This window comes from Plectropomus leopardus, chromosome 8 (assembly GCF_008729295.1).
Source record: "Plectropomus leopardus isolate mb chromosome 8, YSFRI_Pleo_2.0, whole genome shotgun sequence".
Classification (NCBI taxonomy): Eukaryota; Metazoa; Chordata; class Actinopteri; order Perciformes; family Serranidae; genus Plectropomus; species Plectropomus leopardus.
In genome coordinates, this window is record NC_056470.1 from 23337237 (window position 1) to 23361489 (window position 24253).

General features: G+C 39.6%; 1 protein-coding gene and 1 long non-coding RNA gene across 14 annotated transcripts in view; one reads left to right on the forward strand and one right to left on the reverse strand.

Annotated features, from left to right (window-relative positions):
* The first annotated feature begins 3228 nt into the window (after positions 1-3228).
* The window catches only part of LOC121947397 (membrane-associated guanylate kinase, WW and PDZ domain-containing protein 1-like), a 118159-nt gene continuing 97134 nt past the window's right edge, over positions 3229-24253 (forward strand). For all 13 annotated transcript variants that reach the window (XM_042492429.1, XM_042492434.1, XM_042492431.1 and 10 more), the window contains exon 1: positions 3229-4095. In XM_042492429.1, coding sequence (XP_042348363.1) covers positions 3798-4095 — 298 coding nt within the window. In that variant the 5' untranslated portion in view covers positions 3229-3797. The remainder of the gene's footprint in view (positions 4096-24253) is intronic.
* LOC121947399 lies at positions 7355-23955 on the reverse strand. The gene is made up of 4 exons (XR_006106076.1): positions 23875-23955; positions 8824-9041; positions 8606-8693; positions 7355-7417 (listed from the first exon to the last, which is right to left on the reverse strand). It is a non-coding gene; the product is annotated as an uncharacterized LOC121947399 (long non-coding RNA).

A 24253-nucleotide genomic window follows, 5' to 3' on the forward strand; every position in this document is an offset into this window, starting at 1 on the left:
GTGTTTTTTATCCTGCATTTAACAGTTACTCATTAAAAACAGCAAGAAGTGCATTTTGTTTATTACCGAGTAAAGTTTACTAATTAATGCATGTCATGGCAGCTATTAGATTTTAATAGCCTACATAGAAATCAGTCTGTTTTGTTTTTTTTTTCTTCAAAAAGAATAAAAATACAACCAAGATTGCTTTATCTGGCGCAGAGGATGCAAAAAATATCTAATGGTTACAAAAAAACCTCTTCTATAAGCGACATAAAACTGATTTACTTCACTGTGACAGTCATAATAATGAAGCTATTAATGTTTTGCCCACACAGGTGTTTTCCTTTCCAGATTGACTTCTCCTCAAGACTCGACTTTTCTGACATGTGCCTCATTCTCCTGCTGAAAATGTTAAAGGAACACTTGAATATTTTGAGAAATACACTTACCCACTTTGCTGCTGAGAGTTAGACGAGAACGTCGACACTCATATCTTGTCCATCTATGAGTTTGAGATGTGACCACCTATGTTTGTGAAAACAAAAGCAGGAGTTTTTTTTATCAACAATTTGGGATGTGTCCAGTTGTGTTTATGGCAACAAAAGGTGGTGCTTTTTGAAAACAGTTTGGGACGTGTCCAGCTCTTTTTGTAGTTTGAGATGCATCTAGTCATGTGGTGACAAAAATTGGTGGTTTTAACATCATTTTGGGACGTCTCCAGCAGTGTTTGCTGTCAGAAAAGGGACTGTTTTTTATTACTAGTGTGGAATGTGGCTACAATAGCGGTGGTTTTTAATATTAGTTTTTGACACGCACAGACATGTTTGTGGTGACAAATGTGGGTGTTTTTAAAAACAGTTTGGGATGTGTCCAGCAGTTTTTGTGGCAACAAACGTGCATGTCCATTTACGTTTGTGGTTACAAAAGCAGGTGTTTTTTATCAACAGTTGGGATGTGTCCAGCCATGTGGTGACGTGTGTTTTTCAACATCGGTTTGGGACGTATACAACCATGTTTGTGGCATCAAAATTGGGTGTTTTCATCAACAGTTGTTTGTAGCAGCCAACCAGGGCATTTTCAGGCAAAACATTATGTTCATGTGTCTTCACAAAACCCCATGTCAACCACAGTGTTGCCACAACAGAAGACTGAAAATTAAAATGTAAAGTTTTAACACATCCACTACATATAAATGTAACATATCCATGGTTTGCTGAAATGAACAATGCCAGCATTTTTTTCTGGCAAATGGGCTGTGAGGCAAGATTTCAGACAATGATTTGATCTCAGGGCTTTATGTTTGAAACAGTGTTCAGCACATTGGAGCTGGATGTGTGTCACGTTCAGCCGCCTGCAGCTGTTGGTTGTCCCTGCTGAAAATCTCATGTGACATGTGACTTGCAGAGCAGAACCCACACAGAGAATAATGATAGACATGTGTCATGTATGTTGTGCTCACCAGACATACACATACATATGAATCAAATTCAAACCGACCACGTTACAAAAATAGAGTGATGGACATATTTTAGTTGTTCAAGACAAATAACTTCTATATGACTAACAGGAGAGGTAAGAAGTGACACAGTTGAGTCAACATGAACACTCCCAGCACTCAACACTGGGATGTAATGGGATGGAAAGCTGCCTTTCATGCACTGCTATCCAGGCCACTGCCCTCACAGGCTGTGGTAGAGTGCCAGTTACTGTACTTTATCTGAGCAGGCAGGAAACACAGAGTGCCTGTTTTTCCTCTGCAGTGGCATGTGTTTCTCACCTGATCCCTCCTCGCTCTGATCCAAACTGCAGATATATTTGTATGATTAGGGATAAAGTTACTATCAGGCATTGACAAGGGATCTTTTCGCTTTCTCTGAAATCACATTGGTTTGGCTTCCTTTTTAGGGCAGTTGGAGGAAAAACCTATTTGACTTACAAATTGTCATCTTCTTAGGGAATAAAAACAGCTGTATTTGTGAATACAGGATAAACTTACAAATTGTAATGATGAAATGGAAACTACAGCTAAATGATGGCTGAGCTTGTCAAAAAGACTAAAGGACTAATCTAGACAGAAATATCTACATTTACAATATAACACAAATAGTTTGACTATTGTGTTTCTTTAACCCTTTGTGAAAGTCTTTCTGAGTCACTTTGGGGGATCTCCTCACAATAGTCAGGTTTATAGGAAGATGGTGGAAGTCAAATTGGTGACAAGTGTTCAAATTGTTTGAAGGTTATTACTAAATTCACTTTAAATCTTTGCTTCAAATTCATGCTGTTACTTATTAATGGAAATGTGACCAAGCAACATAAAAATATTTTTTAAAACACCATACAATATAAGAAAACCAAAGAGTAAAAGAGCATAATTCACGGTAAATGCGACATCCCAAACAGGAACAAAGGTTGCCACCAGACACTTTTCGGCCCATGAAATGATCTCATTATTGAACTGTGTTATTGTAAGTGGATGATCCCTATACAACATTTATGTACAGTAGTCTCATTAATATTAATACATTTTACCAGATGATTATTTGTTTTCTGTAAATACTGAAGTCAATTACAAATTTGGGGGACTTTACTTGAAAGTACTACTACTACTACTGCTAGTGCTACTATTACCACTACTTCTACTACTACTACTACTACTACTACTACTACTATCTCAGTGGTGGACTTTTTTAATCAATGGACAAATCACTCATTTGTGTGTGTACAAACGTCTAATTTGAGATTTAACTGAAGTTATCACATAAATGTAGTGGAGTAAAGTAAACTACAATATTTTCCTCTGGAGTGTACTGGAGTAGAAGGTGCATGTAATTAAAAGAGGTCAAGTAAAGTACCTCAAATTTGTAGGCTACTAATGCACATCACTTGAGTAAATGTACTTAGTTACATTCCAGCACAAATCTACTTAAATACGATATTTTGTATTTATTTGCGTGAGAACTGTCAAAGCTGTTTAGCAAGTGAATGCAAAAACACTGTAGGTCTATTAGAGTTTCTGTTTGAATTTGTCCAAAAGCATTTGCTCTGTGTCACTTTTCCAGTAAAAAAAAAAAAGAAAAAAGTGTGCCAGGATAAGGTGCACGACTCCTCTGGCAGCTGCTGGTTTGGAGTTTTAACCATCAAACTCATAAAGCTGCAGCTCGGTCTGCAGAGGGAAACTGGTCTCTGTGGTGCGGGCTCCATTATTTATGAATAAGGACTAAATGCTGGAGCTCCTGGGGGGATTAGACGCGGAGATCGCTGTAATCCGTTTGGAAACTCGTGCGGGGAGGAGCGTTAAGACCCGGTAGGTGTGGGGTCGGGTAGGATTTTCCCTCGTGGAGTAGAGGCTGGACGCATGCGCCCCTCTCTCAATATTTCTCCATCCACAGCGCAGGAGCAAAGAGGATGAACTTGTCGCGTTACCTGCCTAAAGGAGCCGCACGGGATAGGTAAATGTTTTCTTCTGGGAAGTTTTAAAAAGGAGGGAATACTTGACAGAAAGGGAGGCAGAAGTAGCAGATTAATAGAGATAGGAGGCGTGCGCTTGGATGTAAAAGCGACAGTGGAATTAGAGCGCGTGTTGTTAAAAGATGCAGAAACAACAGAAGCGGCAACAATCTGGAGTTTGATCCTCTGGGATATTTGCACGCGCTGGGAGCAGCATGGTTTGGCTCAGGAGGAGGGTAAAAATGGCCCAACTTGGAGTGACACCCAAACATGAAGTTTTCTCTCTGTTAGGACTGTTTCTGTGCTATGCATCGGCTGGTTTTTACACCACTCCGCGGGATTAACGGGTTTAGACTTGAGTCATCATGTCAAAAGTAATACAGAAGAAGAACCACTGGATCAATAAAGTGAACGACTGCCTGGTGATCCGGGACGCGTCCGGGGAGCTGAACGTGGATCTGCGCGGCGGAGCAGAGAATGGAGAGTTTCCGTACATCGGACAAGTTAGGGAGGATGCTGTGGTTTGTCAGGACAGTAAACTCTGCGATGGGGAGCTGCTCTTGGAGGTGGAAGGGTTGCCTGTGTCTGGATTACCCCTCTATGATATTTTAGCTGTGATTAATTGCTACAAAGGTCCCGTCAGGTTGAAAACTGTGCGTCAAGGTAAGAACCACTGACAAAAGTCTCCAACACTGTATGAAGTCAGGTAACGTGAAACATCTGGTAAAATGGGACAAATAAGGTTTTACTGTGTGGGCTCTTTAAATATTAGCAGCCAGTCACCAAAGGTGTTATTGTTTGTTATAACAAATGTGCTTTGCATAAAATAACCATTTTTATTGATCTGAGTAGCTTGTTTGGGCAAACCAGACATTTAAAAATGATGGTGAATTAAATAAATTGTTTGACTTTTAATAAAAATATTTTCACAATACTCTAAACCTTTTATGGAAAAGGGGTTTTGAGTTCCTACTTAGTGAATAGAGGTAAAATGGGACAAAGAAATCAGTAAAACGAGACATTTTTCTGCTGTGAAACCAGCATGTTTAGGCTGTCATGTGCCATGAAATCATTAGTTATGCAACTGTGTGCCACCATGTAATATCACTAATATTTTTAGCATTTTTGTCTTTTAAAAATATCAAACATGATGCACTGACTCCATGTCAGCCACGATAGTCCTGAATTAGCCGTAACTGTTTCTTACTTGCAAGTACACAAACATGTCCAGTGTAGACAGTATAGCATCAAAGATACAGTCTGTTAAAAAAGGGAAAGTGTGGTAGAGAAGTTGGACATGAAAAAAAATACACAGAAGTTACTTAATGATTAAATTCATTTATGACTGAACTGATTTATCTGTTAAAAAAAACAAAAAACAAATCAAAAGAAAAGAAAAAAAACATTATTCTCCCATTTTACCTGAACATGTCATTGGAGTTAGGTAAGGGTTTAAGACATGTTTGAAGGTCCGCAGTTTGTAAAATATGTTACTTAATGATAATATTTTAGTAAAACTGAAGCTAGGATTCAAAGTTTTAGGTAGCTTTCCTGGTAATCTACGAAAAAGAGTCCCACAATACCTGACTTTAATCATTGTGTGTGTGAGTGAGTGAGTGAGATTAACACTCACGCACAACACAGTCCCAGTGGAAGTTGTTTTATAATTGCCATGTGGCCCAGCATTATGAGCACATAACAAAATGGTGATGCGTGTGTGAAGTAGGGCAGAGGGAGGGATGCACGGTGCTGCTCGCTGCTCGTCTTCTCCTCCAACAGCAGCCTGGAGTTTTCACAGGCTTTGACATGAAGCTGCCCTGACAGTCCTCCTGCCCTCATTTGTCTAACATTGCTGTTAAAGCCACTGTGGGTCAGACCTGCGGGGTCACAGATTAGGCCACTTACAGAGACCTCCAGAGCTTCATCTGCACTCACAACACTCACAGCACACAAACTGTCTGCTGCCATGATACCTTACTTTCTCTGCCCAAGGCTTAAAGGCCGCTTTCACCTTATGTGGCTTGTTGTTTTCTCAGCTGTTAATGGCAGTGTTTCATCTGCAGTTTAAAATCTCACAAGGCTTCTTCCTTAATACATACAGCAGGGTTTTGCAAACTTTTGAATGGGGGCTAGATTCAGTAATGTGAAAAAACCCGAGGGCCAGCTTCTTATTGCATGGGTTACAAAAAGTACATTTTTCACCGCTCCTGAAAGCAACGGCCCTCTCCGTTGACTTAACGTTTTTTTGCTATGGCCATGTTTGCTACCTCGCAGGTTATGTCTGCTGCTCTGTAATTGTTCAGACATTCCCAACTTGTCAAATATGGCCGCTTGGCCAACAACAGATGCAAAAGCAGCAATATTTTATGAGTTAGGATGAGAGTGTGTTGAACTGTTTGTTTGCTTGTTTACCATCTGTTTATGAAACTACAGTAGTTCTGTCTGTGTAGTTCCTAGTTGTCTACAGACTGTATGATAATTTCGCCATCATGACGTGAACAGGGGTTCTTTTTCGTGAGTTTTTCCTTGGGTGTGAGGGTCTAAGGGCAGAGGGATGTCGTACACTGTAAAGCCCTCTGAGGTAAACCATGTTTTGTGATAATGGGCTCTATAAATAAAATTGACTTGACTTGACTTGACAGAAAAAATGCAAAATGAACTCTCCTGTTTGACCAGTATACAGTAGTGTGGCAGGCCACGTTTTGAAAAAACATGCTGTGAGCCATTTCAAATGAGTGTATGGGCCATAAATGGGCCATGGGCCAGGCTTTGGACATGCGTGTTGTAGTAGTGGTTCCCAACTGGTGGGTTGCATGTGAATTGCAATATAATGTTTTTTTTGCATATCATGCAGCCTTAATTTTTTTGAAAACTGATTGAAACACATTTTTTCCGTTGATCAGCTAATCCAAGAATTATTATTATCGTTCGAGCTCTACTTCTTCCTGTAATGTTGTTTATGTTTACTGAGGGAGGCTTTGTTTGTGACACCACTCACGGGCAGCTGGGGTTATTTCTGGAAGTGCTCGCTGCGTGTTAGATGGGCTTGACCCATTGACCATGGTCGGCTGCATCTGCATCTGTCTGAGAAGACAGCTAGAGGGATGCAGCCACTGATTCAAACTTATTTTTTTTCTCTCAAGTGTCTCCAGTGTGCTGTGCATGTTTCTGTTGTTCCTCCTGTTGGCCAAATCCGGATGTTTTGCGATGCCTGAGTGAATACTGAAATCACTTTTTTCATTTTGTATATTTCACCTCAAATGTCTCTTTCTACACACACGCTCACGTTCACTCCCCTCGCTCGAACAATATTTGACAAGGCTTGCAGTGCTTTTTCTCCAGGGAAATCATTAACTGTGTTATATAAGGCGGTTTAGTTTCAGTGTAGCATCATTGCCTCTCCAGTGTACTGTGTCCATTAGTGGCTGCACAGTGAACGCTTGACCTCCGGAGCTGAAGTCACGACCCCTGGGACACGAGCTCAGCGCTAACACTGCTTTGCATCTGCAGAGGGGGCATTTGTTTGACACTTGATCATACCAGTGTTGCACCATGGGAGATTTTTTAACGTACAGTTTTTTAATTATTCTAAACTCCTGTGGAAACAAGTTGTACTTGTAAAGCCTGCTTCAGCACCCTGACTCCAGACATGAAAAATATCCTGAGCCGACTTCATGGCTTTGTCATTATTTTCTTGCACAAGTCTGCAGCTTCTCCTCCTCATCTGTAATTAAAGGAGGAGGATATTCTTCCATCAGAGTCGCTCACAAGACCTCCATTGTGCCTCACAGTCTGTTGGGCTCCCATGCAGAACCAGCCGGGATGGATCAGATCTCTCTCCTCTCCCCACCAAAGAGCTGTGGGTCACATTACAGCAGGTCACATCACCTCAGTGCTGTAGGTGGAAACTGTATCAGGGTGTGCTGGGAGGCGGGTCGTTACTGTGGTATTTTTCAGCCCCACAGGTGTGTGTGTGTAGCTCCCACTGAGGAATGCAGAAAGAAAACCACCTGAATGAAATCTTGGCATTCCTGTGGTGGACAGGTGAAATATTACACCCCTGTGGTTTTCAGTTTAGGTTTTAATGAACACAAACTGGGAATGAATAACAGAGATGTGAGAGAGCTTGCTATTTACACAACAAATGTATAATCATACACTAGAATCAGCAATAACGTTGACACCTTTTCAAGTTTAGTTTTTATCTTTTGACAAATATGTCATTTTTTGATTTTTTCCCCTTGTAGTCACTAAAAAACAAAACATTTTAGTCTATTTTTGTTGTGCATTTTTAACTCATCTGTCTACTTAGCATTTTGAGGCTACAGCTGTCACCATCTTTGTTGTTTACTGTTAGCATGGTAACCTGTTCACACACAGTGTCCATGTGACTCTGCCCTGCAGTAATTCATAAGACTGACTCTCCATCCAGTTATAAATCCAGTTATTATTCTAAACTCTGTGTGTGAACAGACTGGTTCACTGGCAATGGGAAAGCAGTCCAGTTTTAACAGATTTTCCTGTGTATAAAACATTTGCATACACCCTAATTTTGATGGAAAAAGGGTTTAATATACTTTTCATTGTCTTGGTTTAGTTAAGAGGAGAAGCTTAAATGTAGCATAATAATGTGCTGTTTTCCTTTAAATGCCAGCATGAATGTTTCTTTTTACTTGTGCAGTTGTGCCATCAGTGTGTGAGTGCAGGTGAATGTTTAACTGATTAGCAGGTGGCACCATGTATGATAACCTTGACCACCGTGTGTGTGTGTGTGTGTGTGTGTGTGTGTGTGTGTGTGTGTGTGTGAATGGGTGAATATTGCATATAGTGAAAAGCGCTTTGAGTTGTTGGAAGACTAGAAAGATGACATACAGGTGCAAGTTCAGCCTAATATCTGTCCCTTTGCACCCAGTTTGAAACCCCCTGGCTTATTCAAACTTATACTCACAAAGTACAAATTAAACACAAATACACTGAGTGACTGTGCAACATATTCTCCTTTTTCCCCACCAATGGGCTGTGGTCACTTATAATGTAACAATCATTAGTGTACTTTGTTTACAGAGGCCCATGTGAATGATGAACAGATTTATGATTCGGCATAATTATGAGGTTAAAGTTCAAAGAGGGAGTACTCTCCTTCTCGCTATCCAGTGAGGCTCCTATCACTTACCATCAATTGAACTTAGCTCACAGGTGAAAGGTTTGGTCTTCATAGTGTTGTTTCTGTATTTTAATGCGCATCTGATAACAGCGGTGTCCTGTAAAGGTGCAAAGGTTATGCATCAGGTTACATAATGTCATCCAAATGATACTTGTGAGCTATCTACAGTATATTGAGACAAAAACAGGTGTGAACAGCACAGTGGTGTGAGTTTTGAGAGTTTTTACCTTTAAAGTGAAGTGGTAATCCCTCCAGCACCTAAAAGGGGGTTTATGGCTCTTGGAACATGGGTGGGTTTGTCTGGGTGTCTGTCTGATCTCCGGGACAAATGGCCCTCGGTCGCCTTAGATCTCGCCTCCACTTGAACCCAGCCAGAGGGAATGAGGGCGGCCTGCTGGATGCCAGGCATTCCTGAGAGGTGGGGCCGGGAGTTCACTGGTACACCCTGATGAAACAACGTTTATACATCAAATTCTCCACTTTGTTCCTGTTTTTCCAGTTAGGTCACATCTTGCTTTCCACCATTACCCCTCTCACTTCTTAGCAACAAGGTGGTCTTGTGATTAAGGAGACCATCTGTTTAAATATTCTTCCATCCTATCTTCCCAGATAGTAAGCTCCATCCTGCTGAAGTAAACAAAAGTTGGAGTGCAACTCAAGGGTCACTACATTCGGACCGCAGGCAAATTAGATTTGTTTCTCATATTAGATTTATGACTGTTCACTCTGTTGTTTGATTGATCAGATCAGATTTGTAACTCTCAGGGCCGACTCAGAATGAGTGGAGTCCAATTTGGCTGTTCAAAATGAATATTCAACTTTTTTTCCAAATCAAGTTTGAACGTTTGAACAAAGTTCAGTGAGACATTAAGTGTGACAGGGACATTAGTGTAATATGGTAAACAAGCTAATGGTGCTAATGACAGATTGAAAACGTGCAACATTTTTTTTTGCCGACACTAGATTAAAAAAAAAAAAAAAAAAAAAAAAAAGCCGAAATGAAACTGACTGTAGCTGAGAACATCACTGCACAGCACACTGACAAGCAAAGACAAAAATAAGGCAACTGCTTGACCTGAAGTAATCTCTTGTATTAGCTGTTTTTCTTTCATGGGTCCTGATGTTGTGAAATAGTCCGACTGTGAATATTCAAAGCAAAGACTGGTCCTGTAACCTCAGCATCCCCGTCATACTCTGTGATCTGAATCTCAAGCTCCATCTTCAAACTGTCTCCAAAGACTGCACTAAGTTGTCACTGAAATTGTGTCTCTAGTCTTTTTGCACAGTTAAGAAGGTTTACACACATCCAGAGAGGATGCGACAGCTCTGTAGACACAGATCTCTTCTGTGATGTGCTCGTCCCAGAATGCTAGTCCCTCATATTTTCTTAAGTATGAAGATTTTGTCAGTCTTGATTTAGTGACTGCATAAGTTTATCCCTGAAAGGCTTGTCAACAGCTTGTGACACGACTGCTGCAGCTTTCTCTCCTTCTTCTCTCTGTACTCTTTGCTTTTTACTTTTTCTTCACAGTCACCATCCATCTGTGTTTTAGGCAGCAGTGGTATATATGTTCTTATCTTTTGATATTTTAAACATATTGGGTACAAACAGTCACACAGACTGAGAGTTTGACATTTGGAGAAACTTTGGTGTGGATCTCTTCAAAGGAGCTGTGTGTTTTTCACTTTTTAAGGATTATACATTAGGATTTTGCTTCGGTCTTGATAAAGTGATGTGTTAATATTGCTAACTATGGCAGCATACCAGTGAAGGAGCAGCGACACACAAGCAGCTTGTGTCATTTAAGCTTGAACAAACAGATTTAATTCAGACATGTTGCCTCAGGTGCTGTTACATTGAGGTTGCAATGGAGCGCAGACCAGACAGAAACAGGACACAACCATCAGTACTGTGGATGTGATACTCCAGCAGGCAGAGACAGTCATTGTTATAATTTCCATTCAGTTAACTGTAGCCATGAAACAGTGTTTTTGTCAGTTTTTATTATACTCTATTCGAGCCTGTAACACAGAACAAATGTCCGCTCAGATTTGTAATCTTGTTTATTTCCTCTTAGCTCAGATCTGCTTTAGATCAAAATTCAAGACTGTATTTTATCTAACCAAAGGTCTTATTGCTCCTTGTAATTGCGCTCACATTTCTCCAAATCATCTTTTAAATAGATATCAATCTGGTATTTGTGCCAAAAGTTGGGCACTAGGTCAGCACAGCTGCAACTCACAATTATTCTTATTGTTAATCCATTTGTAGATTATTTTTTTCAATTAATCGATTGGTTGTTTGGTCTATAAAATGTCAGAATGGTGAATAATGGCGATCAGTGTATCCCAAAGCCCAAGATGACGTCCTCGAATGTTTATTTAACAACCCAAAGATATTCAGTTTACTGTCATAGCAGAGAAAAGAAGCAAGATTATATTCTCATTAAAGTTGGCTGCACGCCGTGATGCTGCACAGGGAGAGTTTCAGCAGTGGAGCATTTTGCCTGCCCGATTTGTATACTTGTAGATTTTGTTGCTTTGGTCATTTGTCCTTGATATTCAAATGGTTTATTTTTTAGTCTGTTTTAGTTGTGTTTATTGTTATTTCCTTGTTGTGATGAAGCCCACAGACAAAGTTATTACTTAAAAGTCAAGTTTTGAATGACATGGATCAAAGATTTTTGACTGTGTTTTAGTATTTAGAAATACATGCATATGTCTGTCTGTCTATCTACAAACATACATACAGTTTGTATTAGCATGAAAACTCGATCTGCTCTGTGCAATGTGTCTTAACTCTGTCAAAAATAGACAAGGCGTGTAGTTTCCCTAACTTCTTAGATGCTTCTGAAATGTGCTGAGTCTGCTGAAATCACAAGAATTGTAGCTGCAATCTACTGAGTGCACCTGTCTTATTTTCTTCTTATTTTACTTTGCTCGGAAACTTTTTGGGCCCAGTGGTCAGGTGAGATCGGGACTTATAAAAACTCTACATGCTACAAAACTCGTGGACACAGCGCACAACATGGGGTCTGCTTTCACTTTCGCTGAAATACCTTACAAACAGTAGCTGACAATTCCTGCCTTGTATACTTTCAAAGTCCAACTGAAATTTATGAACTGGAAGCTCGTCTGAAAGCTGGAGGAGGTGCATTATTTCAGCGGTGCAGAAAACAGGTGTTACCCCACAGCCAGGACACACACAGACAGACAGACACAATGTATTTGTGCTTCACGTATTGTCACAGTGTGGTCAGATCGTGTATATCTCAACGTGCAGTTTGTAAAGAGGAGCTTAACTTTTAGAAACTTCCTCAGCCTGAAAGGAATTCTCAGCTGATTAAGTAGCCTGTCATCACAGTTAGTTCATGAAGAGATGCAGTTTACTCCTCCACCGCATGCCAGTCACATTATCAGTATAAGCATAGAGAGCTCTCAGGGTTTCTAAAATACTGTACGTTTGTTTCTTGTGGAGTTCACATGCATCATGTTTCACCCCCTACAGAGTCCTTAACAGAGACATGTTCGCCATGAAGCTGAGCAAAAGCAGCAAACAGGCAGCACGTTACAGTGCGAAGGCCACATCTTGATCCTCGAATTAAGACACTTTTTCTTTAATCAGAGTTTCCTAAACCCCTTCTTGAGTACCACCAGTCCTGCTATATAATATCTCTCCCTGCTCCAACACAAGGAGAGATCTAAAACACAAGTGTACTCGAGGACAGGTTTTTGGAAACACTGCCTTAGATCATTTATCAATCCTAGTTTGCTTCTCACCTTCATGCCACCATCTGCATCTCAGTATTTTCTTGTATAAGGCTTACATTTTATCATAATAACATGAATTTACAGATAAGAAATCGGCATTTAACACGTCTCAAATACTCAGAAGTTGAAGGTTTTTAGCAGGTAGGTAGCAGTGATATAGTGGAGGCTATACACAGTTATACGAGGTATACCCTACTCTTTCTCTTTTTCAGCAGGGATACTCCGACAGGAGGCCAGGGGCCAGCTGCACCAGCTTCACGTGGGTCAGGTGTACACAAGGGCATTTCTAGGATTTGGAGACATCGGGGGATTAGCCTGAAAGTTGTAGAGGGGTCTGTGGGATCTCCTCCCCAGGCACTAGCTTTATTTTGATGTATTTTATCCAATTTGGCACTTTATTTACATTAAAAGTACAAAAAACCCGATGTGAATCCCTGCCGTAAGTTGAATGTCACTGACTTACAGTGTGTCCACCTCTCAGCCCAAAAATGCTGTTAGAATATAATAGAGAATATACCCACTTCCTCCTCTGTAGCCTACTACTAGTGGTAACCTCATCGAACACATCACTGGGTGTTTATTTGGAATTTATTTGGAGCAGATAAAAGATTAAAGGAAATTTAAAGAAAATATGACATTCAGCTATAACATTTACATTGCTGTTAGTGAATAGCACATTTTTCAAGTTAAAACCTTGTATTTTCAAAATGTCATATTATGTCAAAACATTAGGAATTTAGACAAACAAACTTTATAAGTTAATCTGCCATAGTTTGTTTGTAAGGCTTTCACATGAATATGTGTGCATGTGCAATATGAAAGTAAAGCATGTCTCCTGTTATACTGCTGTTTACACACTGTAATCCCACATGGTAATTCCTTTTTTTAAAATTCATTGACAGGTTTCTCTACAATTAATCATGTTGTGTTTGTTTAATGTGTGAAAATAGGACGCCCATCGTACAAATGTTTGATTTCCATAACTAACTGAATCATGGACAGTGAGAGTTGATGTTATGAGACGTTTCATCTATATTTGGCATCTATAAGAGACTTTTTTTTAAATTGATGCCATACCTTACTTATTTTTATTATTATTATATTAGCACACAGCTCTCCAATTTAAATAAAACCACATTAAGATTAACAAGAATAAACAAGCTGTACTGAATTAAACAGATATTTTTTTTTATCAATAATTTATTTATTAGCCTCCCCTCCATTGTTTTGTCAAAATGTAAAAGTGTAAAATAAATGCCCAAGGACAGTTGTGGGTTCAATTGACATATTGCTAAACCCCGCCCTCAAACGCCACGAGCCAATCACATTTCATGCAGCTACACAATGCACTCGGACATCCTGACGATGGACCCTCATAGAAAAACATCCAAAAAATGTTGATTTCCCTGCTGTTTTACTAAAATGTATGCACTTAAAACTTAAAAAATGGGGGCTAGAATATGGACTTTATTTTATCCCGTACCCTAAACCTCACATTAACAGAGCAAATGTCTCCTTTGGATTAAGCTGTGTGGCACACAGAGAATATTAACAAGAGTGTCTACATTTGTTCTAAGGTAAGGCAACATCGTGTAAGCAAAATGACAAGTTTATGTATAACCTCATACACTGTGTCGGCAACATCATGTATAACATCAACTTCAGCTTCAGCTTAGTAGCGTAGCTCATCATGTCATCTGCTTAGTATTTTTGTTCTGTGACATTTGGACATCAGTGTTAACTGTAGCAAAAGGTTGTAGTTAAAGCCCATCCAACTGAAAACCATCAACATTAACATAGCTGTGATGTTACATAGAAAGCAAATGCTGGCTAATGCCAATACCGCCGCATAGTGAAGACCGTTTTAATGGCTTCTGTTGAGAAATAAAGAGCTTCTGTGCCCAAAAGTTCTGTATATGTTTGGATATGTCCTTGACACTGACAGCTGCCGTTGTTAGTTTAGGCAGCGCGCCGATTGTTTGTCCAAGTGACCTATGGTGGCGGGGCTTAGTGATAAGTCAGTTAATGAGAAAGAGACAGAAAATGTGATCATTGTGTGGAAATGTCAGTATTTTCTGAGCAGCCGGGATAGTTAAACGCTGAGAGTTTTTGGCCGTTAGAGCAGTTTTTTATCCCCCATAGGCTGATAAAGAACTTGCAGTCACACCATCTTCATGCCATTGTTGGCCATAACTGATCCACTCACTGTAGCTCTGCTTTTACATTTTTAAAATCACTATTTTTGTTACTATTGATGTGAACAACCAAGTGCAACACGATGAATGTCTCTTAGGAATCACGTCTTGTCTCTCTCTGAAGCTACATTCAGACTGCAGGCCAAAATGGCCCCAAACAGATTTTTTGCTCATATGTATCTCAGATAACTTTTTTTTTAATCTGATCTTTTCAAAACTGATATGGGACATTTTTTACATGTGGTCCCAAATCGGATGCAGATCTGATTTCTTGCAGAGCGGCCTCAGTCCGAACAGTGATAGCAACATTCATGCGACTTTTACGTCCTGTCTTTTGATGAGTCGCTGATAAATGTGGTTAAAAGCAGCTGTTGACATCCTGAAATTTTGGATGAAATCTGTTTTAGTGAGACCATTCACGTGATGATCCCATCACTCTTGACTCTGACTCCCCATGCAAACACAATCCTCTGTACAGAAGTAGCTGTCATTGCTCCGCAGAAAGCCATAATTAAAAATGTTCTCCTTGTCCTCAATATCATTTGTGCACAAATTTGCTGAATCCTACAGAGCAGCAACTTATTATTGACGTGCTGAAAAAACGTAAACCACTTTTTTACGTATTTCTTATATTCTTTCATTTCTATTTTAATTTTTCCCATTTTATTTTATGTCTCTTGACTTTTGCACCATAATTATTATGATGCAATTACTTGTCTGTGAAAACTGAACTTTCTGAACTTTCGTCATATGAGCTAGTTATGTTTGAGCAGACTGTGCTGCTGCTGACTGTTAGTTTGTCCTCCCCTCTTCCTGCAGAGTGCCTACAACGTTTTGAATCAGGTGATCCAGAAAGCAAAATGATGCAGCTTTAAGAGCTTGTCACTGGATTCACTCCCTCAGTTTGTCTTCCTCTGTCTCTCTCTGCTGCTCTAACATGCACTTTCAGTGACCTACACACTAACACATGCTCCTACTAAGTCAATCACACACACACACACACACACACACACGTTCACTGAAAGAGAGTCTCGTATGGTGGAGATAAATTGACATTTAAGCTGTGCTCCTCCTAGATTCACACATCTGGAAGGGATTACGCACCATTACAGGCTCTGTTTTATACACATGAATCATAGTGCTACTTTTAGTCTGTTTCTTTGGGTTTGTTGTGGTCGTTAGGACCAGTAATTACACCTTCCTTAAGATGCAAATAGCACAGTGTGAGAAACGCTCTAATTTTCCCAAAGGTCCTCTGTCATCATGCTGGATTCACAAACTGGAGCAGGACGTTAGAATTCAAAATACATCTCCAAAGGCATAGTCTGTGCTGGTTTGATTGTAAAACGCTGCTACACTTGTAACATCATTCTCATGATATAAAGCTTGATAAGCCTTGGTGTGTTGTTTTGCAGAGGTGAAAGGTTTGCAGATGATCCTTAGAGGATTTCTCCTGCTGCTGATCTCTCTGTCCCTCCCCTCCTCCGCGTCCGTCAATCTCCAGAGATTCAGGTTGCTCATAAGCTCTTGAGAGGGCTGACCCGACCCTACTTGGTTTACCAGGGTATAAAAAGCTTTATGCACAATCGTCTGATATCCTGACACTAATATTCACACTGCTGTTTAATCTGAAAGCTTCTGACTGTATATACCAGTAAGACGTATAGAGGTGGATCACTTTTAAAGCAAAATAAGTTGTACGGAGAAGCTAGAATTAGTTTGAATAACTCAGCTTTATCCTTGTAGTTACACTACAGCGATGACTGCACCAGATCACTGTGAAGGCTTTCGACTGGCAGGACACTGCTTGTTAATATTTACTGAGTTCCAGGGTTGGTGATCTAATGTTGTAAGAAATTAACCCAGTCAGACTTGCACAGTCGCACTTCTGTTTCTGCCATTGTTGTCCCAGTGGGTCACACTTAATGAAACAACAAAACCATGAGGAGGAGGAGGAGGAGGAGGGGGGGGGGGGTATCTGAAATGCTTTCATGTGAAATACTTTTCCTGGAATATCCTCAAAGAGCTCAGCTATCATGCTTCATTAAACAAAATCCAGACCAGAAAACATGCAGCCTGTAGTCCTGGATGAAGTATAAATACTTTGCAGTTGGACAGTAATGCAGTTATGATAAAAAAAAAAAAATCTGTTCATCCCATTGTTCAATATCTGCAAACCAAAGCATGAAATTGAATTTATTAGACTGTACAGAGCTGCTAACAATTATTTTCAGTATTGTTTAATATAACTATTGATCTTTTGATTAATCCTGACAAAATTACATTTCCTGTTCGAAGGTAATGACTTGAAACTATTCGATGATTCATCTGTTAGTCAATCCACAAAAAAATGTTTTGTGGCTATTTTCATTAATAATAAAAGTAATTTTTTCAAGTAAAAATGCCATGTTTGGTTCCACAAGTCAGTTGAAAGGATTGGCTGATTTTCTTTGTCTTAAGTGATTGATTATATAAAAATGTTAATTGAAAAAATATATCATTTTTTTGTGTTTTTGGACTTGAAACTAGTTGTTTGAAGATGACGTATTGAGGTTTTTGGAACATTTTATAGAGTAAACTATTAAATGGTTTGCTTAGCTTTGGTTTCGTTCTGCTGTGTATTTGTGCAAAGTTTTAAAAAGTACCCATCGTAACAATATTTTTGTGGAAGGTAGTTTTTGTATTTAGTCAAATAAATAATGTTTTATATTTACTGAGATTTTATCATATCATGTTTAGTTAGTGGTACTAAAATCTGTCAGTGCAGTTCAGGGTTGACTGCTTTCTGTATTTAGTCTGGTGGACTTTTTTAATGTTTATCCCAAACAAACCACTGCTGTTTCCTGTGAATTTTAAAAATGCATCACTTCCTGTGTAGCAGAGGAAGTTTCCTGGCAGAGTGAGACGCCCCCCACACTGTAGGCCTGAACCACAGCATGTTGCATGATGTTGGATCTATGTTATGAGCCGTCAGCTGGCAAGAGAAACATTTATTTATACATAACAGCTGGAGATGACTGCTATAGAAATGTATCAAGCGAAGCTGCTGTCAATACAGATGTCATGCACGGAGCCCTCTAGTGGTAGAATCATGTAGTATGATGAATGTGGAGGACTGAGGAGAGGCTGGTGTTAAAATAGTAAGATAATGTAATTCATGTTATATAGTTGTTTAAAATAGTTTATATAAGAAATGTCAAAACATGTTTACATTTCTTTACAGTATATATGTGCAGGGATTTGTGAGTAACCTGATGATGATACTAACTCAGTATTACCAGGAACAGTGCTGAATGCAAATACGCTGAAATGCTTTTATTCCGCAGCTTCAAGATTCAGTGATGATATTTTCATGATGACATTAAAGATGCTCATTTTCTGAGATTTCTTCATTGGTTGACAGATTGGAACATTTGTGAGCATAAAAATATAAAGTTTATGGTGGTTTTTGTCTTGATATCTATCCTCTGTTCTGTTGTGGTTTATGTTACACCTGAAACGGACCACATACACGGGAGCTGGAGTCAGTGCGCAGAGCCCGCTTTGATCTCAGCGGTTTAGAGGAACTATTTTCCCATGATGCTGTTCCCAGAGTTTTCACCCTTTAAAAACTTAAATCACACCAGAGGACTGACAACTTCAAACAGGTGGAGAGGGTTCAAACACCTTCATGAGCTCTGTGTGTCCACAGCATCTCCTTCATTCTCAATCATATATCTGCGTCTCGTGGCAGGTGGAAGAACATCTTTTCTAAATCAAAGACTTCCTCCACCTGATATTCTCATTACTGTCAAGAAGCTTGAAGATGGTTCCAGTTGTGGTGGTTTGAGTTAGTCACAGCAGCAGATTGGCCCAGACAATGGGGGTTATTAGTGTTGGAAGGGGAGGTTGTCTGCTGCAGCTGTGCAGCTTCTCAAAGGTGCACAAAGATCGTAACTACTGTTTTAGTATAATTTACAAAACTTAATAACAGAGTTCATGTGTTCAGCAGCTTCACACAGTGCTACTGATGTGATCCATGAAAACAGCTGTGCATGCAGCTGGAATTCATCTGCAAAAAACCCATAAGGCATTACTCTGTTGACTGGCACCACAGGCTAATCAGTCCTCAACCTGCCACTGCAAGTTTATTTTCTGAAAAATAATGTGTTTTTGGCCTTGTTCTGTGGCATTTTCTGCTATATACAAGCAACACCATCATTTTTGTCACCTTACTGTCATATTGCTTGCATAACTAATACAGTGTTGGGGTCGTTTCTAAAATAAAAAGTAATGTCTTGCACATTACTTGTTACTTTTAAAAAGAGTAATGCATATGTTCACCTAACTACTTTCTGTAAAAAGTCATTCGTTACACTACCTGTTACATTACATTTGCTTTTCTCCGCAAAATCTCCTGAGGCACACTGTAACTTAACTATAAGTCAACAATAATATAATGTTAAACCTTACACATGCCCACGTTTTGGCACAAAGCAGGATTAGGAGAATCAAGACGGCGCTGCGGCAGGCTAACATAAAATAGAGAAAAGCGACAATTTCTCACATTTAAAAAACTAGTAAGTTGTCATTTTTGGGTCCTTGGCTTTAGCAAACTACAAAACCCTTGATCCAAATGTTTACAGTAAGAAACAGGAAAAAAGTGTTTCGGCAGATAGCTCCCATCCTTTCTCCAACCGGTTTGGAGGCGCAATAGAGTCCATCTGCCAACTAAAAATGAATTTAAGATGTCCTTCATCCCAAATGCAAGCAATATTTTTAACTCAACAGTGCTGAGGCAACATCTGAAGCTGAAAAGTGAAGCTAATGTGGAAGCGCCGAAGACTGTCGTTCCTCGGCTGGCCACTTGAGGCCGGCTCCTAAACAAATTAAATCCCCATAGACGTCTCTGTTAAAATGGCCAACTTTACTGCAGAGGTAAACATATTAACAGCTTGGTACAAAAATGTTAATAGCTAATTGTAACACCCATAACAACTCTGTGGACCATGTACATTTGATTAAGGCCCATTGTCTGCTTTTTATTTGATTGTCTCCTGTGTCTGTGGGCCAAGGAAAAAAAAATTCCACCATAGTGGACAGTAATGATCTATTTTATTCATCTATCCGATGATCTGACTTATCAATTATAGACAAATAATTTCAGCGATAATGACACTTTTATTCTCTGACTGATTTAAGCCTTATAAAGACCTAAATAATTTGAGTGTCTCCTCTGTCCTGCTTTTCAAAGTCATGTCTGACTTTCTGGTCTTGACCAAACAAACATATCACATGAGCCTTCCTAAAAACCAATATTTTTCTTCAGTCCGTTGGCCTGCTTTCACATACAAATCTACCACAGTCTGACACATGCCTCCGCCTATCAAATCACTCGCTGTTTTTTTTCCAGCTGTGGCTCTGAATCACTGTATCTCCAAAGTAAATTTAGACTCTTTTTGACAAAGCAGCATAATGATGGAAACATTTTTCTTGAGCCGTTGGTGTCGGCTAAATTTACTTTGAACACTTAACTTGTGTAACTCGCTCTCCGTCTCATCTTGTGCTATGCCGCCTTTTGTAAACGTGACCTGAAACTGACTCAAATCTCATTGAGCTCTCAGCAGGAAAACATTATTTTAATCTTTTATGTTTGTCTCTGTTCTCAATATAGAGCTCCAGTGTGAGGTTATATATGGTAGCTGAGGCTGTTTCATCAGTGAACCGTCACTGTGAATGCTATAATCTGACTGAAATGCCTTAAGATAACTGTTTCTTAAAATGAAGAGCACAGACAGAAGCATATTTTTAAAACAGGAAAGATGATAAAAGGTAAATATTTGTTTCCAGAGATATACGTGGTAACTCAAACACTGCAGATTAGTACTGGTACAGCCTGGGACTGTTCGCAAGCCTCTGTCTGTCCGGGGGAGGGAGTGACCTTGGACTGCAGCTGTTCGTCAGAAGTTGGCAGCATCTGGCTGCGCTGAGGGGTGAGGTATGGCGGTGGGGGAGTCGGGTGCACAGAGTCGAGAAATACTTTGTGCTGAGCAGGTCAGGTAGGGTGAGACAGAGGACAGGACTGTGATTTGGATAAAGCCTGAACAAGTCATTTGTTTAGAGCGAGACAAATGGAAACAGTTTAAAGAAATACTTTGCCCACAAAATGATCATTTGTATATAAACTATTCACCCTGTCTTACACTGATTCTGCGAAGAAAACGGCCAAAAACTGAGAAATGCATGATGAAAAACATCTGTTTATAAACTCTCACACAACGCGTGGAGAATGATTAATCACTTACATAGTTACGTGCTTAGCATTTTTGCATTTTGTGCTAAAACCCACTGCTTTAAAAACTTTTATACAAGATTTGCACGCCAAGGTGAGTGCATTTGACCTCTGCGTGTGCACTCCACTGAGCTGCACAGGTGTGCTACTCATCTGTGCGTGAGACTGTTTATGCAGAAGTGTTTTAAAGAGCAAGGGTTTAGTGAAAACAATAGCATATCAGTTTTATTTTATTTATTTTTTCCTTGAATTTGTTACCAGTTTGCTTTGTCTGTCAAGACAAAAAATGTACATTTTGAACAAGCTTAGGGTAACGCTATAGACTTAAACACAGTTCTGCTCCTCTGCTCTTTTCTAATCTAATCGTCTGCCTCCGTCCGTCTGTTAAAGTATGTTTGTTTTTGTGTGGCAGTGAGACTAGGATATTACTTTAATAATGAAGAAAAGAAAATAGACCAGATGTTGAAATATCGTGGCCGTCGACACAGCAGCGCTAGTTTTGATTCGCTTGAAAGCCAACTGGGCGGCTGCGGAGCCATGCGGTGGGCTACCAGGCCTCCGGTGCTTCCACTTCCTTTCCGAAGTTGAAAGTGTGGCTCAGGTTGCCAGAGTAGAAACGCTGTGGCTGGCTTCCTGGCTTTCAGGCACCTCACAGCACTTACACTTCTTGTCTAAACCCAGTGTTTTCACACAGATGTGCTCTCAGGTACAGACGATTGGTACTGACATACAGAATCGGTACCCTGTAGTTCTGACGTAATTAGGTTGGTAAAAGTTAAGTTAAAAGTTTGGTACCCAACCCTAGAAAATGCATCAGTTGTACTTCTGCAGAAGTTTAGACACTGTTTTGCTGTTGTTAAATGCAGCCCCTTTTACTTCAATGCATCAAGAATTTTTGCTATTTTTGGATTAATCTTTCACTGCGGAGGCATGCGGGAAAAAGTTTTGTTCACAAATTCCAAATAACGTTGGGTGAGTAATTGATATACAAATAATCATTCTGTGGGTGAAGTCGTCCTTTAATACACGGAGAAAAGTCAAAGCGAGTTTTAGTCTATTAACAAGTCTTTACATAAACCTTTTTGAAAAGACTGAGTTCCAGCAGAGCTGCGACACTAGCTTTTTTATTCCTTACATCCTAACGTTTTCATCCCCTGCTGATGCATCTGCAGCCAGGGACCGCTCTGAAAACACTTCATATTGATGTGTTCAAGGAAACTGTGTTTGGTAACCGTTTCTCTTTGATTTGTGATGCCATACCTCACGAGTGTAATGCTCGTTGGCAGCCAACTCTCACATATTTAATGTCAGAAGCTCTGCGCATCCTTGAGCTTTCAAATAAGTTTTCAGTTTTGAAAAAAAGTTTCTAAGAACTGCCTGTTTGCAGCGACAAGATGGTTACATCCAGAGTTATGGATTGAACAGTTTTTAGAAAGTTGGCTCACCCAAATGTAACAAAATAAGATTTTTTACCACTTACATTTTGTTTTATATAACCATGCAGATAATTTAGTTTCTCTGTTGTGTTTTGAGATATTAGTCTTGCAGATTTGAGAATGAATATGTTCTGTATTTGTGATGTAGCAAAGAGTCAGCATAACCATCATGCACTTGGCTGTGCTGCAGCTGTTATCTCAGTGATAAAAGTTCCCTCTCAGTTATCACAAAAATGAACCCGAGCTTTGTAAGACTGGAATATAAATGAGATAATCTGAGAAATTTTGAACCATAAGTTATGATAATAATTAAAAAAAAAACAACTACAATATAGTTGTAAGCAGATATTAATAAAACAAAAAGTTAATTTCTAACTTGGTTACTTGGGAACAATAAGATTCTGACATTTCTGACTAATGAAGACGATCATTTTTTGGAAACTGGTAAAGCACCGAGAGAGAGGGCTGCCTGTAGTTTACCTAATTTTACGGGGGATTTGTAACATTTTAATGACCTGAACACACGAGCAAATCCATACAGTGTGAGTGTGTACAGTTTGCACTATTGTACGAATCATCCCCGGCGGGGAACTAAGACCACACGTATAAGAAAAAAACACAAGGTCTTTACTATGTTTGGCCACATTTAATACACATCCTTCCTACTCTTAGACCTTGAACTCGTCACTGGCTTGAATATGTCTGGGTACACTTTGGAAAGAGTCCAATCCTATTGTCACCACCTCTCCAACTCTGGTGGGTTTCTTGTTGTTAGTGTAAAGGATGTGAGAAGGAAGGAATTACTAATCTGGTTTTACAATTTGTGACAATAGCCTTGAATGTAGAAGGAGCAACAAAAGAAGATCACTAAAAGAGAAATTGACTCGAATGGGCCTAGTCGACTAATTATGTTGTGACAACAGATCCCTTTATAAAGCTTAATTTTTGGGTGACAACAGCCTCATATTAAGAGAGAGCTAAGAGGACAAGGACCTGACAAATGATGTTAAATCAAACACAATGAATCTGCGCCTCATTAAAGCCATGATTAAATCCTGCAGAGGCAGAATGGCTTTGAGTGGGAGGTAGTGCTCGATCTCATTTTAGTCATCTCAACATATAATTGTTAAGAGTGATTATATAATCATTTCTGATCCAGACGAATGTTTATTTTCTTGTATTTATTTTTAAAGAGTCAACATTTTTTGTCCATCTCCTCAGTCGACCTAATTTTTTTTCATGTGTCAAAGGTGAAGTTTGTGCCGCAGGATCCTTTTTTGTAAGATTATGTCTGACGCAGAGGTGGAAACTGCTTAAAGATGAAGGTAGAGAGATAACAGTGTCAAAATACTCAAATGTCCCTGTCTCCTCCTCTTAACTCTGTCTTCCTCATTTGTCTGTCGCAACTAGCAATTACTTTCATGATCGATATGTCTGACACGCGTTTCTTCGATTAATAACTTCAACATGTCAAAACAAAAGTGAAAAAAATGTGCACATTTAAGCACAAGGTGCCATCTTAAAATTCTTTGTTTTATCTGTTAAACCCTCTTTGTATCGTTTGGAAAGGTTTTAATAACTTTGAGACCGTTTGTCGGATCTTACTTTTTTCCCGTGGAAGCTGCCGTCTGTGCCGTTCAGGGGGACTCCGATCGGCATCGTAGTTTTTTTAGAGGCCTCAGTATCCAGCCCCGGAATTCGGGTATTTTATCGGGACCTTGTTCAATAAATCCATAATGATAGATCCGATATTGGGTGTCTTCCGTCCATATTTTATCCATATTTCGATGATAAGAGTACATTAGCATCGATGCTAAACGCCATATTGGTTTCCCATAGTTCCTTTGGAGAGAGGTCAGAGGTTTGTTTGGTCGTGTCCACCAATCGGAAGACGATCCGACACTTTGTCACCGCTACGTATGCCACACGTCATCTGAAGCAAACTGCACTGTGATTGGTGTAATCCTACTGTATCTATCGCTCT